General features: G+C 42.2%; 1 protein-coding gene across 15 annotated transcripts in view; it reads left to right on the plus strand.

Annotated features, from left to right (window-relative positions):
* SGCZ (sarcoglycan zeta) overlaps positions 1–17,913 on the plus strand; it is an 889,976-nt gene that overhangs the window by 791,842 nt on the left and 80,221 nt on the right. Inside the window, exon 8 of one of the 15 annotated variants that reach the window (XM_053253777.1) lies at positions 17,036–17,327. The exons of the other annotated variants lie outside the window; for them this stretch is intronic. Coding sequence (XP_053109752.1) covers positions 17,036–17,217 — 182 coding nt within the window. The 3' untranslated portion in view covers positions 17,218–17,327. Of the gene's footprint in view, positions 1–17,035; positions 17,328–17,913 lie in introns of those variants that run through there. 15 annotated transcript variants of the gene reach the window in all.

Here is a 17,913-nt window from a genome sequence, read left to right on the forward strand (position 1 = left end):
GCAAGCAAAGAAAGCACATGCACAGTATAGTATCCAGGTCCCTGTGCTGGGGTGGGCTGTGTTTGTGTGTGTGTGTGGGGGGGTATTTTCACTGATCTCCCCTTCCTCTGCATGTGCTCTGAGCAACACGCAATTCTGTCCCTGAGGGTGGTACCATCCTCAGAGACATTAATACCTGTTGCTCAGAACTTTAGAAGTGGAAATGTTACTCCTGTGCAGATACTTTGTTTGTTTGTTTTTATGGTTGCAGCTTTAGTCAGGATGTTGGCCAGTAGTCCAGTACATTGTCATAAATTATGCTATCTTTAGCTGTAGCTGTTAGCACAATTAGTTTTTCATCTCTCAAGATGGCAAAAACTATGCATAGTGAAGAGTTTGAATGCAAGTTTGAGTTTACTCAGCTTCTACACATTCCTAAAAGCTTTATCTTCTTTCCAGTGGGATCTCATGGGCTGGTCAGATGGCCAGCAGAGATCTTGTGTGATTTCCACAGTTCCACCTGCTGGCCACCTCTTGGCTTTCCATGAATAACCCACCCCTTTCCATTAGTACTTTTCTGATGAATAGGGGAATGATGGGTTATTCATGGAAAGCCAAGAGCTGGCCAGCAGGTGGCACTGTAGAAATCATGCAAGATCCCGGTTGACCATCTGACCAGCCCTTGAGATCCCACTGGGAAAGAAGATGAAAGTCTTTGGGAGTGTGGGGAGGTTGAGTAAGCTCTTGCTTCCAACTTGCACACAAGCTTTACAAATCTGAAAATGCAGATGGAGACACAAGTGACTCCAGTTAGTAAAGGCCAGACCCTTTCAGAGGTACAGAGAGGCCTGGGCCAAAGAGACAACCAGCTTTTGAGGCCCCTAGCCATAATGAGCATAATTCATTTTTATCTTTATAAAATACTTAAATGTGACTCCTCACGGAACTCACTGTACGAGATTGTCCTCACCAATTTTCTCCTTCTATACACTATGAAAGCCTAAGATGATGGCCAAGCTACCAAGCTAGGCCTGAACCAGTCACCTCTTTTAGCTGCCACATAAAGATAATAATGAGGAACTAGCCGACTCCACACAGAGTATCTGTGCGCTCTTTGGGGCTGGCAGTTACCTCTTCCCCCCAACCTTCTGCCCCCGTCCCTGCTTCTGGGGCAAGCCGCCTCTCCTCCCCACCACCGCTTCTGCCCCCGCACTTTCTTTCCCCCCTCCTGGACCTTGCCTCCATAGCCGGGCCGGGCCAGGCCCGCCGCCACCTCTGACCTCCGTGACCAGGCCTGCTGCCATGGCAACCAATCCTCCTGGGTGAGCCTCAGCCAATCAGGCACGTCCGCCGCCCAGCCAATCAGCTGGGCGCTGGGACACACATTCCAAGGGACACCCAGGAGAATTATATATATAGATTCTCACATATACAATAGACACTCAAATCTATTTCTCCATGTCAACCTCATCAGGAGAAGGCATAACCTCCCTAAATGCTTGCCTGGAGGCAGTAATGGGCTGGATGAGGGATAACAAACTGAGACTGACTCCAGATATGATGAAGGTACTTATTGTGCAGGGTCGAAACTCAGGAGATGTGTTTGATCTGCATGTTCTGGATGGGGTCACATTTCCCCAGAAGGAACATGTGTGCAGTCTGGGGGTGCTTCTGGATCCAAGCCTCTCCCTGGCTCCCAGGTTGAGGCAGTGGCCAGAGGTGCCTTTTATCAGCTTTGGCTGATATGCCAGCTGTGTCCATTTCTTTAATGATCTCAGGACAGTGGTACATATGCTGGTAACCTCCAGACTGGATTACTGTAATGCGCTCTATGTGGGGCTATAGTTATGTAGTCCGGAAACTACAGCTGGTTCAGAATATAGCAGCCAGGTTGGTCTCGGGGTCATCTCGGAGAGACCATTTTACTCCCGTATTGAAAGAGCTATACTGGCTGCCGATAAGTTTCTGGGCAGAATACAAGGTGCTGTATTGTTTGGTCTAGGACCGTAAATAAAACTTGACTTGACTTGACTTGACAAGGTGCTGTATATAACCTATGAAGCCCTAAATGGCTTGGGCCCTGGGTATTTAAGAGAACGTCTTCTTCGTTATGAACCCCATCACCCATTGAGATAATCAAGAGAGGTCCGTCTGCACTTGCCACTGGCTCATCTGGTGGCCACTTGAGGACGGGCCTTCTCTGTTGCGGCCCCGATGCTTTGGAACGCGCCCCCTTGCTGAAATAAGAGCCTCCCCGTTTCTGACAATTTTTTTTTAAAAAAAAACCCAACCTTTAAAGACACATTTGCTCACCCAGGCTTTTAATTGGGCAAAGAGGCACCTTTTACCATGGTGTTTCTCTTTATTTAGCAGGGGGAGAGTAACTGGCCCTATGCTCCCCCAGCACAGTACCTCCAGTGACTGTTGCTGGTGTCTATCTTGTGTTTCTTTTTAGAATGTGAGTCCTTTGGGGACAGGGATCCATCTTATTTATTTATTATTTCTCTGTGTAAACTGCCCTTAGCTAGTTTTGGAAGGGCGGTATAGAAATCGAATTCATCATCATCATCATCATCATCATCATCATGACCCCTGCTAACTGGGCAAAGAGGCACCTTTTACCATGGTGATTCTCTTTATTTAGCAGGGTGAGAGTAACTGGCCCTATCCACCCCCAGCACAGTACTTCCAGTGACTGTTGCTGGTGTGTGTCTTATGTTTCTTTTTAGAATGTGAGCCCTTTGGGGACAGGGAGCCATCTTATTTGTTTTATTTCTCTTTGTAAACCGCCCTGAGCCATTTTTGGAAGGGTGGTATAGAAATCGAATTCATCATCATCATCATCATCATCATCATCATCATCATCAGCCATCCCAGGTCCTTGGGAAGGACTCGATGTCTGGATAAAACAAACCAGTCAATAGCACCTGTCTGACTGTGTAAACAAGAAATAAAAATACCGGTTTAATAATTTTAACATTGTTTTAAAATATTATTTTAAGGTTTTAAATTGTTGTAATGTTTTAACTTTTTGCTGTCATTTATTTTAACCAATGTTTTAATTTCTTTGTTGTCATTTATCTGTTTTAACTTCTCTGTTTGTTTGTTTTGTAAACTGCCCAGAGACATAAGTTTTGGCTGGTATAAACTATGTTTAATAATAATATAATCAGCTGATCAGATTATATAATCAGCTGATCAGAGAGGACACATTCATTGTGGTCTAATCTTGTACCATCAGAACCAATATATTTTTATTAATATTTATGAACATTTTAAACTCTTTAATATGACAAAAATCTGTATCAATTAACCAAAAAAAGTATGTATTTTATCAAACAAAACACAACCTGTTATTCGCTTATTTTTGTAGCTGAGAGTGTGTGTAACATTTTGGTCCAATAGGATGCATATAAAAACAAGTTGTGAAGCTTATCAAATGCCAAAAAATTAACAGATGTCTAAATTTGAGGCCCAGTTTGACCTTGAGGCCCAAGCCAACTAGCCCTCTGATTGCCCCTAGTAATTAGGCTGAGTGTGCTAGATGAGAGCTTAGGAATATACACTTGGGAGAGAAGAGAGTTAGGAATGCAAAACTTGATTAACATATCCCCAGTTGCTTGGCAAATGTTTGCCTCCCTCCAGGGCTTTTCTGCAGTGATGTTGTGCAATGTCTCAAGTTGCCTTCAATGCACCCACATTGTCAATGTGGGATACCTTTGCTGGTGCCAGGCATTCTATCCTCCCCATCTTGAGTTGAACCTCAAAGGCCAAGGAAAGGTCTGGGTGCCTGGAGGGCAAGTTGTAATTTAGTACAGGTTTTCTTAGCCTTGGGCCTCCAGATGTTGGACTACAACTCCCATCATCCCCAGACATGGCCTTTGTGACCATGTCTGGGGATGACCCTAACCCAGAAGATGCAGAGACAGGGGCCTAGAGAGCCCATCTCCCAGGGGAATCCTCCAGTGCACCACACTCATTGCACAGTGCATTGAAGGATCACCAGAGGCTGTGATGCATTGTCACGGCCTTCCAGATATCCATGCGGCTTGGCACCACGCAGATCATCTGGGATTGTGGTCCATGCTCCCAGAACATTGACTTCATCATCTGGGGGGAAGGTGAGTTGGCCCAACCTTTCCCCCTACCCAGTCATGTGAAAGGCCTCACTGTCAGCAAGACCACTTCACTTGTCAAGGTTTCATCAGTTCATTTCTTGAGTTAACGAGGCTTACATGACAAGACTTGAGAGTCTAGCAAGACAAGGAAACACATCCATAGATAGCATACTAATTATTCTACGATTTAAAAAAACTCTTCAGTCTAAGAAAAGAATTAATGCACTTACAAATTCTCTCAACCCAAAAGTCTGGAAATTGTATGCTGTACATAATTTCAGAGCCACCTAATGGCACCTAATGGCGTACATAATTTAAGAGCCACCTAGGAAATAACTTGCCTAGGGAGCAAGAGGTTGCTGGTTCGAATCCCCGCTAGTATGTTTCCCAGACTGTGGGAAACACCTATATTGGGCAGCAGCTATATAGGAAGATGCTGAAAGACATCATCTCAGACTGTGTGGGAGGAGGCACTGGTATACCCCTCCTATATTTTACTAAGAAAACCACATGGCTCTGTGGTCACCAGGAGTTGTCACCAACTCGACAGCATACTTTACCTTTACATAATTTCAGAGTCCTTAAATACCATGATACTATCTTGGGACTCAGAGGAATTTTAAGTTAGAAATAGAATAATTATAATTGTATTTACTCATATTTGTCCCAGTTCTGTTGCAAAGTTGAGTCACCTTTTCCCCATGTAAATATCTATCTATCTATCTGTCTCTTATACTGTTGCTTTGAGGAAAATCTCAAACCTGATCTGATTCACAGCCTAATTCTACAAATTGGCAGCAACACAGCTTTCACTTTTGAGTTTAGAATCCAAGTTATTTGAGAAGCTTTATGTGCAAACATTCATTCAACCAGGTTTATTTATATCAAGGGGGGGTGGGGAGAGAGACTTTATTCTTAGTCTTACTTTACTTTAGGATTGTTCAGATTTAGGAAATTAATTCAGTCCTAAACAGAAGCAGTATAAATAGCAAGACCTAATCTCAAATGAAATTTATATTTTGAATACTGTCATCCTTGTTTATTTTTTGTTCTGCTAGTCATCCATTCTTTTCCACTCTTATATGATAAAATCTACATGGGTAAATTTTTGCTGGCAATGTTTTACGGCCTGTAGTTCTTTTTGAAAGCTGATCACATCAGGTACCCAGCCCCACAAGACCCCCTGACTGAACCTGGCTTAAATTAGCAGCAAAAGGCATAAAATAATCATGTGTTAAAATCAGTGAAATGAATTACATCTTTAACATTTAATCATCAGATTCCCAGTGCCACCTTTTGTCATAAAAAGCACAGCTAATCTACTCAGATTATAAACCTCCAAATATTGGTTTTTAATAATAAGCCAGTATGACCAGGTATACGTTAAAAGGCAAAATCTTCTATACACAATAAAGACTGTTGTGGTTATACGCTGACATTTATGCCCTCAATCACCTTCTTATTAAGGGGGTGGGGAGTAAATTGCTTTGTTGTTCTGTACCTCTGGGGAGAACTTGAAGATCAAATTTAATAGCTTTCTTCCCACTTCAGTGTCAAGGCTACTGTACCATTGACTATGAGCTAATCCTGAAAGCCAACACTAGGCATAATGAGATGGAAAATTGATCAAGCAGCAAGGAACCAGCAAAGATAGTAGGACCCCCTTTTAACTCTGATCTGTATCGAAGATATACAAATCTTGCACAATAGTTCTGTGTTTTTCACAAAGCTGTAACTGCATGGCATCAGTAAGAGCCTTTCTTCAAAAAGACTGAGAGAATAAGAAAGAGCACGAACATGTCAGGATTCCCTTTCATTAAAAGCCGGAGCCAAAAGTGGGCAAACGTGATCCCCCCCCAACCATGAAAAAGACACAGAACTTGAAAGGAGACCCGTTGATTTGAAGCCAAGAAAGAGTAGAGCATTTCCATATCCAGGCAATCTACTCAAGAGAACAAAAGCTAACAAAGCAGACATCCAGAGGTGTCACTATAATTGAGCAAATGGGTGCAAAGAACCTGGGGGCCCCAGCTCCTGAGGGGCCCGCAGCTCCACCCCTCCCTACTTTCTGACAAGAAGGGTAAACATGGGCCCCCTCTCCCCTCGCTATGCCCCTGCAACCATCCACATAAATTATATACTGTGTGTTTAAGTTATATATCTATGCTTTTGTATGTTAACATTCATTCATTCATTCATTCATTCCACATTAAAACCATTCGCATTAAAACCATTGAAAAACCAACATTAAAAATTAAAACTATAAATCTAATTAAAAACCTGGGTGATGTGCCTTCAGTGCTTTTTAAAAATTTGCCAGAGATGGGGAGACTCTTATTTCAACAGGGAGCATATTCCAAAGTCCAGGGGCAGCAACAGGCAAACCTATCCAGATGATCTTAACAGGCGATGGGGCTCACAGTGAAGAGGACGTTTGCTTAAATACCCAGGGCCTAAGCTGTTTAGGGCTTTATAGGTAATAACCAGCACCTTGTATTTTGCCCGGAAACGTATTGGCAGCCAGTGTAGTTCTTTCAACATTGGAGTAATATGGTCTCTCCTAGATGACCCAGAGACCAACCTGGCTGCAGTTTCTAGATTACGTACAAAGGCAGCTCCACATACAGCACATTGCAGTAATCCAGCCTAGTGGTTACCAGTATTTTGAGGTCGTTTATCTTTTAAAAAAGGATGCATCTGGCGTTATCTACATGACAAAAGGGCTTCCAGGGGGTAGTTTTCTCAGCAACAGTTGCACCTTAACAGTACTGACAGAAAGTCCCTGTCAGTGCTGGTGGACTGGAGACAAGCAGGTACAAAAGAGGCAGGTTGTCGAGGCACAAAGCAGGCAGACTCGTAAGGGGATAGATAGTTTGAGGGCAGCTGAGGCTGCACAGCTAAACCTCAGTCAGAAACTTTATAAGATCAAGTGCAACCCTATTGGTCCTTTGTGTCACCTGACCTCCGTTGAACTAATAGCTGCAACCTACAGTGTAGTGCTGCTGAAGCAAAGCAAATAGCAAGCCCACTAAACTCTCTTGATGACACAGGGAATGACACCTGAACCCCACGGGCGGGCACACACATACACCCTCTTAAGACTTTCTTAATAGGAAAGATGTCTCAATGCTCTGATAATTTTGGTTGCCCTTTGCCGTACATTTCTCATAGGCTGCTTTTGAAATAGGATTTATGATAAGGATGGGGCATTAGCAGTACAGCAGGATTAGTATTAGTATTATTTGACATTCTGCACAGTGCAACATGAATAGTTCTGAACCACCACTGTAAGCATCTAAAACAATGCTCACAGAGTCACACAAGCATGCTCTTGCCCTAATACTTAAAATTTTGCAAGTGGAAATAATGGACATAATGTCACAGAAGTGTGATTGCACAGTCTTAAGTATTACCTCAAGAGGGTTCTTGAGCAGCACTGCAGGCATTATTTTAGATGCCTGCAGCAGCACAGACTGCCGCTGATATGTATACACTGCTTTTCAACAGCAACAAAAAACTTCTCAAAGCATTTTACATAGGGAAAGGAATAAGAGTATTCCCTATTCCAAAAGGGCTCACAATCTAAAATGTAGGACAAGTTATAGACACCATAAATAGCCACTAGAGAGACACAGCACTGGTGCTAGATAGTGACAGTTGCTCTTAATTTATTTATTTATAATTGCTAAAAACAAAACAGGGCTCTTTTCATCATTACTAAAGTAGATAACAATTATTAATCCACTAATAAATTGAAAGAACTTCCTCTCCGTACAGAAAGGCAATGAATTATTAAGCGGTAATCTAGAATATCCCATTCATATAATAAGGTATTCCACACATGCTAGGGTGGTAAGGTGGGAACAGACTATAAACGAAAATGATCGCTCATTTGTCTTCTCATCTGTCTTGGCAGCTGAGAAGAAGATGAAGCAACGCATTCCAGGTTTGGGCTGAGAGAATGTCCCCTGTTTAGTTTCTTTATTGTTCTCTGGGTTCACAGTGCTCTGAATTCTGCTTTAACTAAGAAAATGTCTAAAACTAACTTGGAATGGAAGCATGCATGGAAATGAGTTTAGTTCCTTCAGTTGATTTTCATCTACCCCCTCTCCCCACTTGTGCATTGAAACACAGTAGGCAATATTGACGTGATTATATATGACTGGATCAAGATGCTTTCTGTTCAATGTTTTACTCATGTGCAAACGTGCCCCTGTATGTTGGCGAAAGCCTACTCAAAAAAGAACCTTGATACAGCAGTACCATGATAACTAGTTTGTTTTCTTGTGGGGTTCTAGCAATGCACACAAGTGTATATACATATTGGTAAAACACCATGCAAAAAGACTCTCAGTATAATTATGTATATGATCATAACAAAATTGCTTGTTTGCAAATTCTATCCATCCACACATGCATATTGTAATGCAGTGGAAGTAAGGCATGAATTAACAGAAAGAGCTGAGAGCTGCAGCAAACTGTTCATGCAATATGCTTTACAAAGTTTTGAAAATAAATATTGGGACAGTGGAGGATTCAAAATACATTGATTTCACTTTGGATGTAAGAGCAAATACTGTAATTCAGAACTTCAGAATCCAGGGGAAAGAATTTTGGAAGCATCCATTTTCATGATACCGATCTGAAAAAACTGTCTTGAGAAAATTCTTTGATATTTCTCCTTGGAAAGAACCCTGGCATTTTCTTCACATATCAGCTTCTCCTTGGAAATTCCTCTTCAGATTTTACTTGGGAGGAATTTCAGTTCCAACTCTCATTCAGGAGCTCACTTCATTGAACTACCTCAACATAAGAGGCTGCCTTAGACCAGTGATCCATCTAGCTTAGGTATTATCTAGACTGACGGGCAGCCGCTCGCCAAGGATTCAGGCAGGAATATTTCCCTGCCCTACCTGGAAATACCAGGGATCAAACCTGGCAGCTTTTGCAAGCAAAGCAGATGCTCTAACCCTGAGCTATGGCTGTATCCCTCCACTGGAGGTTGTCTGATGCCAGAAAGAGAAATTGATATATCATGAAGCCTATTTTTTAAGAAATGGGTAAAAAAAAAATCATTTCATTATTCCATTATTTATTTTAATTAAAAGACTCATTTCTCTAGTTACTCATTTATTAAACCCGTATTCATTTCATCAATAATTTTGCCCATTGTCATTACACCTGCTCATTTTTCTAATGGGAGGCTTGTCTGTAGTTTAGCAGAGCAGCAGGTTTGTTTCCCTTTCTTTTAAGCATTAAAAGTTTAAAATGAACAGCAGAGCTGCTTCTTACGGTTTAAAATGGCATCAGTCACAAGAAAAATGGCAGCCCACACAAGCAGCTGCCCATCCCACCCACCCCAGAATGTTCTGGAAAGATGCAATGTCTGGAGCTTTCTCGGGAATGGGGCAATCATGACCACCAGGAGGCAACTGCCAAAGAGGCTCTGCTGCTCCTTTTAAACTCAATGGGGCTATTCACATGGGCCCATGCATGTGTGGGCAGTGGGGGGGGGGAGGCAAGGTTCAACCTACCTTCTCCCAGATCAGGGGTGTAGCTATAATTGAGCAGATGGGTTCGAAGAACCTGGGGGCCCCAGCTCCTGAGGGCCCCACAACTCCACCCCTCCTTATTTTCTGCATTATCTCCCTCACTCTGAGGGGCTGCCGGGGAGAGGGGTGAACACAGGCCCCCTCTCCCCTAGCTACGCCCCTGCCCCAGATGATCATTTGGAGCCCCTGTGGCATGCAGGTCCTGTGCCCTCATGACCTAATGACTATCTGCGCTGCTCCCAGCAACACAGGTTAACAGAGGGCGGGACACGTCATCCTGGTCTCTGAGAATCCCGCCGTGCACCATGCATCAAGTGCCGTGCACTGGGGAATCCTGCCTCTCTGTCAGTGCGAGCTGCAACACACAATCCCAGGAGCCAGGAGCATATGATCCCAGGAGCCAAGTTAAGGGCACGTTTGCGCCCTTAACCTCGGCTAACAGCCAAACTTCAGAGCTGAGTTTTGTGTTGCAGCATCGCTGGGATCAGATCCCGGCGGTTCTTATGGGCAGCCTTGACTGCTTAAGCTCGGGCTTGGCTGGTGAGAAAAGCCTCCATGTTTAATGTTCACAAACTTCCAGGTGGTTACTGAAGTTTTATAATCTGCCTTTATTTAATTCTTCTCTTCTCCCTGTCTGCTCTTCCTCAGCACTGCCTCTCTCACAATGCCTCTCCTTTTCTATAAAATCCATAACAATGACACTTTTAGAAACTCTGAGGTGTCATTTTATCTTTTTATTTTACTCCCACCTTGGTAACAAACTACCTTTATTCCTCAGGCACCATTGCTTCTCCCCATCACTATCTTTTTAGACCTGTTAATATTAAAGGAGTCAATTATGTTCCATGGTTCCTACTAGAAAGAAGTGAACTAGCTATGCCATAAGTAATGGAGTGTTCAATTCAATTAGTGTTCAGCTTTGAGATGTCTAGGTTAATGAGAGCTTTAGGATTGATAATAAGGTAACCATGACAGGCACTGCAGGAAATAATGTGAGGAAGTTGCAGAGATAGCCATACATTAGATGTGGAAGTAATTTTGAAAGGGGCTGCAATTGTCTTGCTTTTGGATTCTAACATGAAAAGTGGCACTAGGAGAGTGCAATTTGGAGGGGGAAAGTGGCAGGTGGGGATGATATGGCTGACCCTTCTGCCATCTGCTGCTTCTCTCCAGTGCGCTTTTCTTCTGGGAGAGAGTATGAAAAGAGAAAAGCAGAGGTGAGGAAACACCACTTCCCCCTTCTCAGTTTTGAGAAGTGGATGACTTAAACATAGATCTTTGACATTAAATGTCATTTTACAGCTATATTTTGACAACGATTAACCTGATTCTGGGCTGATCTACATCCTACTCACTCGATACCCCTAAGACCTCCTTTTCTGTGTGCAAAGTTCTGGCCTGGTGTCTTTCCTTCAAAGAATGCTGGGGTCACTGGCATACCAGGAGCCTGGAGCAGGTTGGGGAGAGAAGTGAGGGAATAGAAAAATAGCAGAATGTTAGAGTTCTAAGGGATCTTGGAGTTCTTTGAGCCCAGCCCTCTGCTCGAAGCAGCAAATTGCTACAGCAACCCTGGCAGACAAAACCTCTAATGAAGAGGAGCCCACCACTGTGCAAGACAGATGTAGCAGATTAGTGGATTTAAGCCCAGTCTTTGTCTCAGAGCAAGCCCAAGTGGGGAGGGGGGAGAGAGAAATACTGCATCATTCCCTCCATGTCTGCTCAACAAAGGCTGTTCCTTTAAAACTTAACTGTTCCTTGTTAGTTATATTGCTGCCATCACACCCACTTTTTAACAAAGTTTAATCCCTCCCTGGTGTGGGTGAAATTCCAGGGAAAACTCTCCTTCTCTTTGCCAATGTAAAAATATAAAAACCCCTTCATGTGCAGCCTACATGTGAAGAGAACACTTGGTAGTGATTTGCTGAGCAATCAAACTTGAGACATGTTTGCACCAGAGTAAAAACCCCTTTCCTGAGTTAAAAATCCACTCAGAGGCTGGTAAAATACAAAGAACAAAAAGAGAAAAACTTTATTCAAAATACTACAGACTGCTTCAGTCTGAGGCTCTCTCAGCTTTTGGTTACAGGTAACAGAAACACTCAGTACTTGCAAGAATACTTCAAAAAGCACCGTTAGATGATATTGGGGTGGCACACTTTAAAAATTGTGGTTAGCCAGTTTCATAGAACATAAATGCAAGAAAATACCAAAAGCCCCCTTCAGAGTTTACAGAGACTTTTGCGACACCCTGGTTGGAAAGAAAGTGCACAGGCCCAGTTTCTTTTAATTTGTTTCATTACAAATAAAAACACAATAAACCAATTGTAAGGATTTGCATATCACAAAAAGAAAGAAATCTAACGTGAGCTAATAATCAAACAGTTCCCTCGCTAAACCCTTCAGAAGCCCAGAAGCCCTGGCTTCCTTCCCCCTTGAAACTCACCCCAAAAACTCCAGGAGAGATTTCAAGCTTCCTGCAATCCTGTCTCTCAAGGATCTGCAGATGTCCTTCCATGAGAGAATTCTTCACTAAAGCTCTTCACTAAAGCTCCATCTCTGCACTCCACTAAGCCTTCTGCCCGTCCTCTCTCATCCCCCTTTGTTCTCCTGAGAACAAAGACCCCCTTCACTTCCTGCTGCAAAGCCCTCCAGGATCTGTCCACCATGTGCTGAGTGGTTGATCCGTTGAGGTCCCTGCCTGTTAGTCAGAACAGGGTTCACTTCTGGTTCACTGTTTAGAGTGAGGACTGATTGCTACAACAGACTGTTCCTCTGCCTGAATCTGCTTCCTTGCAATTTCAACTCATTGCTTCTAGTTCTGCCCTCAGAAGCAACAGAGAACAAGTCTTCTCCTTCTCCTTCTCCTTCTCCTTCTCCTTCTCCTTGACAATCCTTCCGATATATGAAGGTGGTTATCATTTCTCCTTAGTCTTTTCTTCTCTAGCCTGAACATATCCTAATGGATAGATGGATGGATAAAGAGCCTCAATGAACACCAGGAGGTTTCCTAAACCCATTTCTTATGTTCTTGGGGTTCACAATTAGCTTCCAATCCCCAGGTTGTAAAGTTCTGTCCCCTGTAATTACCCCCTTCAGATATTATAAAAGCAGGAGAGCCAGTGTGGTGTAGTGGTTAGAGTGCTGGACTAGGACTGGTGAGACCCAAGTTCAAATCCCCATTCAGCCATGAAACTAGCTGGGTGACTCTGGGCCAGTCACGCATCTCTCAGCCTAACCTACTTCACAGGGTTGTTGTGAAAGAGAAACTCAAGTATGTAGTACACCGCTCTGGGCTCCTTGGAGGAAGAGCGGGATATAAATGTAAAAATAATAATAATAATAATAATACTCATATACACTGTCCAAAGTGGATCTGGAAATCTCACCCCATCACTCACTTCCCTTCATTCCCCCTCTCATTCATGGTTATGGTGTTTGTCTGAATCAGGGGTGTAGCTATAATTGAGCAGATGGGTTCAAAGAACCCAGGGGCCCCAGCTCCTGAGGGCCCTTCAGTTCCACCCTTCCCTATTTTCTCCATTATATCCCTCACTCCAAGGGGCCACTGGGGAGAGGGGTGAAAATGGGCCCCCACTCCCCTAGCTATGCCCATGATCTGAATGTTACATTTACAATCATCTGGGGCTCTCCAGGTTGCTGATCACAAAAGTGCCCACTATCACATGTGGCAGTCACCCTGAGTGATACAGGAGGGGAAATGAGTGACGCATAAGGGGTGGAACTTCCAGACCCACTTTGGACAGTGTACACAAGTACACCATCCTGTTTTTAAAATGTATTAATAGAGCTTAGGTATTGAGATATCACAGCAGAATCCCTTCATAAGCCTGGTTCATGGTACGCAGCATCCCCTCCCCCCTTCCACCTCTGAAAAATTTATCTTGTCTCATAGAAATGGTTTCCCTTGGAAATTCTTAGATGTTTCTCCCTGGGAAGGAACCTGAAATTCACTTCAAATTTAATTCCCCCCCCCCCAAGATGTCAGCTATCTGCCAGCCCTTTTCCTGAGTTATGCAAACCTGCTAATTGCACTTTTTGAAATTCCAAAGCTGCTGAATTTGGGCAGGCTTCATGCTTATCCTCCTGCATATAAGCTAGCAGAAATGCTGTTTGTACAGAATCAGCCCCATTATGATGAAATCTAGAGTCTGGACATAACTGTTTCAAAGAAAAGCTGGCTTGGATGTTGCCCTGAAGATATAAATTTCCCTTCCCTACTCCCCAGCCTCTCCCACACCATGCAGGTGATCCATGCAGTCAAGATTAATGTTTAAAACCTCTGTCATGTATGTCAAAATGTCAAAGTTACACTCCAGCATCAACTATCCCAAGATTGTGCAGTGCTGGCGTAGATGGACAGATCTCTTTATTTCTGTTCCATCCAAACTTTGCATAAGAAAGAAATAAAAGATTCCTTTTATTTCTGTTCCACTATCTTCCACCAGAAATTCCTGGATTATTCTTCATTTCTGTAAAACGTATGTAATTTTGTACATATTTTAACCCCCACCCCACCCGCCGCCCATATATTCACATATTTCCTACCCAAACAGATGGTGTGAGGTTGAAAAATACACATTTAAATACATATTTTTACCCACATGTATGGAATTAATAGAATATGCAGACATTTCTGAATCTTATAAAATCTGATCTGTTTGGAAGTGGGAGAGTTCTAAAACCATTAGTTTATTGCAAATTTTGGCAAGAGAGGAATTCAGTAGCATTTCGTATAGAAATGCTCCATGCGTTTAGGTTGCTGTCCTTCATAGGATACAAGAGGATCTTATGCTTTTTCAAGATTCATAGCACAGAAATAAGTTCCTTTCATTGCAGGGCCATAAGCTTTGTGGGTGGGGCTCAAGCCCTCCTCCAGATTTCCTGGGGGAGACAATCCCTCCCCCCAGCTGCTAGGTAACATCAACAAGCTCTCATGCTCAAGTTCATCAGTCAATTGAACAACACAGTGAGTACTGTGTTGTCTTAGTAGCAGCTCAGCAAGTTCTTAGGAGGCACAGCTGCCTCTCAGGGCCTTTTCACTCTATGATTAGAAGTAGTATAGCAAGGAGAAAAGCTACTGGTGCTCTGTGCATGCAGGTGCTCTGCCCAGAGTGACCCCATCCCCTAAGGGGAATATCTTACAGTGCTCAAGGACAATTCTTGCTTGCTGCCACAAGACCTCTTCTCCTATGTGCCCCATGCCCCCGCCCCCCGAAATTGAGAAGTTTATGCCCCTGTTTCATCAGATACTGTGGAGTAAAGCTCAAGTATCTGTCTTGGCTAGAATATCTACACCCTATATCTATAGGGTGTTCGAGGAAAATACAATTTCTATATTGCAAATAAACAGACCCATAGCATCTTTGGAGAAAGAGGATTGTCTTTGAAGCTTTTAATGAAACAACAAGTGCGTGAAAATTATGCCTGCCAGTGACAGAACTGGGGGGGGGAGGGATGGGGGGTTTAGTACAGAAGGATGGAAGTGCATTTATGGGTGACTGAGCGGTGTCTCGCATGCAAGATTTCTGAAGCAGAAATGGGGGTGGTGGAGGCAAGCTACTTGTCTGAGGGAGCACTTTCCCCCCTTGCCCACTCTCTGGAGCCATCTTTGATGCCTGCATAGATGTGGCTGGAGAAAGAAGTGTCCCATAATTAGAGGATGTTGTCTGTAGTAGGTTGTCTACCTTAGGTTGGGTTTCCTTGGTATTTGATAATCCCACCCCACTTCCCCAAAAAACTTTATCTGCAGAAGCACATTGAATATTTTCTGCTGCTCAGTTTGGAACCATAGTGGATCACAGTAGATATCAGAACACCACACATATTGGGTCTAATGAGATGCCATGTAATAAAACATAAAGGTTTGACATATCCTCACTCAATGCTTTTCTGTAAAAAGATGTTGCTTATACTTAGGGTTTCTTTGCCAAACTAAATAAAGAAGTTACCACTGCCATCCTTAACAGTTACCTGTGAAACATAAGCTGGCAGCATTTGAAACAAATGTTGTTTTAAAATGCACCACCACAATCATTATGTTTGTTTCAGTCTTACTAAAACATAACAAGTTTAGTTTCATTCAGTATCTCATAACATTAGCCAGTAGCACCACTGACAATGCAAACAGAGTGGGTGACTGAAAAACCCTGTCTCATGTCCCAAGTTAATGGGGCACTATTTCAAACAGTACAATTAATGAATCCACAGGCTTGTGTTAATCAATCACTGCAAAAACCTATCCCAAAACCAAAATTCATGAAGTTCCATAAAACTTTAAATAGACCACTCTAATCTATCAAAGACCTTGTCTGAATCTGCAGAGAAATTGTGTGATAGTGTATTTAGTATGATTGATTGATTGATTGATTGATTGATTAAGTGCTGTCAAGTCGGTGTCAACTCTTAAAAACCACATAGCGCCCATAGGGCGGTATAAAAATATGTTAGAGAGATAGATTCTATCCAGGATGATCTATTCAGCTTGGCTTTTAGGTCTCTCAGTGGTGCATTTATCGCTGTTGTAATTGAGTGCATCCACCTTGCTGTTGGCCATCCTCTTTTTCTCTTTCGTTCAACTTTTCCCAGCATTATGGACTTCTCAAGAGAGCTGGGTATTCGCATAATGTGTCTGAAGTATGATAGTTTGATCCTGGTCATTTGTGCCTTGAATGAAAATTCTGGATTGATTTGTTTTATGATCCATTTGTTTGTTTAGTATGATTTAGTATGACACATAACATTAAATAATATCCAGACATTATCTGCTGTCAGGTGACATGAAATAAAACCAGCTTGCTTTGATTGAATATATTTTCAGATAAAATGTTCTGCTTAGTTGCCATTACAATTGTGAATATTTCAGAATCCTGAAATAGGGGACATTGGGCAGTCTGGCTATAGTGGAGTTAATTCATTCCCAAACTTAGGAATACTAACAATGCTTGTAATTTTTTAAGCTTCTAGAACATAATATTATGTTCTAGAATCTATCTTATGTTAAAACATTGGAGTTAACTGAGAACTGGGTTACTAAATTTGATTTTAAAATTTATTCATTATACCCTACAACTGGTTGAAGGCCTATACATTCTTTCAAGCTTTGAGATTTATTTTGCTATACTGGGAAAATTGCTGAATACAGGCATTGGTTGCATGATGCATCTAATATAACATGTGGTAATAGGAAGCAATCCTATGATGTCTCTGAAATGTGTTACTAAAAATTCCTGTTTGTTTTTGATACATGACACATGGTGGCACTGTTGATTTATATTCACATTGTGAGCTAATAAGTTGGGAATCTTGCCATATTCATACTAGGCCCATTGGCATAAACCTCTGTTCTTGGTTTTTTTCTGTTTCAAGGGTCTTCATATCCTAGCTGCAATCAGGTTCTACAACATCTGACAGAGCCTGTATATTTATGTTTTCATCGTAGCTTTAAAATCTCTTTTCTTATTTCCTGTCTCTCCTCTTCCTTTTCTTTTTTAAAATATATCTTAACTTTTGAAACACCCACTGTAACTGTTTTAAACATGTCCATCTGACTGTTGTCAATGATTGTGAGGGTGTGTGTTCTTTAAAATACAAGTCTGTAAGTGTTGATATTTTCTCTCTTCTGTCTTTCTGATAAAGCAATAAACAATTGAATCTCCAAGTATAACCCCGTCTTTGTAATTGTCAAATAAAAATGGAACAGTTGGCTGGGGCATGATCAGACCAGGCTTGAACTCTTGTTTTAGCCTCTTATATGGTATACACTAACTTCTGTTTAACAAACATAAAATAAATAGGAGAATATGTCTGGAGCAGATTTGAAAACAAAAGAAAACAAAATCAAAGATTAATCTCCAGTAGTTGAATACACATTCTCCAAAACTTCACTTAGACCATAGTTATGAACACTCTGATTAACATGTCGATTGTTATTTTAACATTTCTATCCTGATTTGATGTTTTGTTTCATTTTGTTTCATCTTAGTCATGGTTCATAAAAGAATTAAAGTAACTGGTTAGAATTAGGCTGCCATTTTTAATTTTCCAGCTGCCACCTCCTCCTTGCATCTGTCCTTTGCCTGACTGATGGACAGACAGGAGCAGAAAGGAGACAAAGCAAGCTTCCTTTCTTTCTATCTCTTCCTCATGCCCATCCATTGCAGAGGACATTGCTGGCTGGCTAGACACTGCACACACACAAAGGGTGGCAGGCCTCCAATGTGGGTTTGACAACAGTGCGGCTGATT

Source organism: Hemicordylus capensis, chromosome 5 (assembly GCF_027244095.1).
Source record: "Hemicordylus capensis ecotype Gifberg chromosome 5, rHemCap1.1.pri, whole genome shotgun sequence".
NCBI lineage: Eukaryota > Metazoa > Chordata > Lepidosauria > Squamata > Cordylidae > Hemicordylus > Hemicordylus capensis.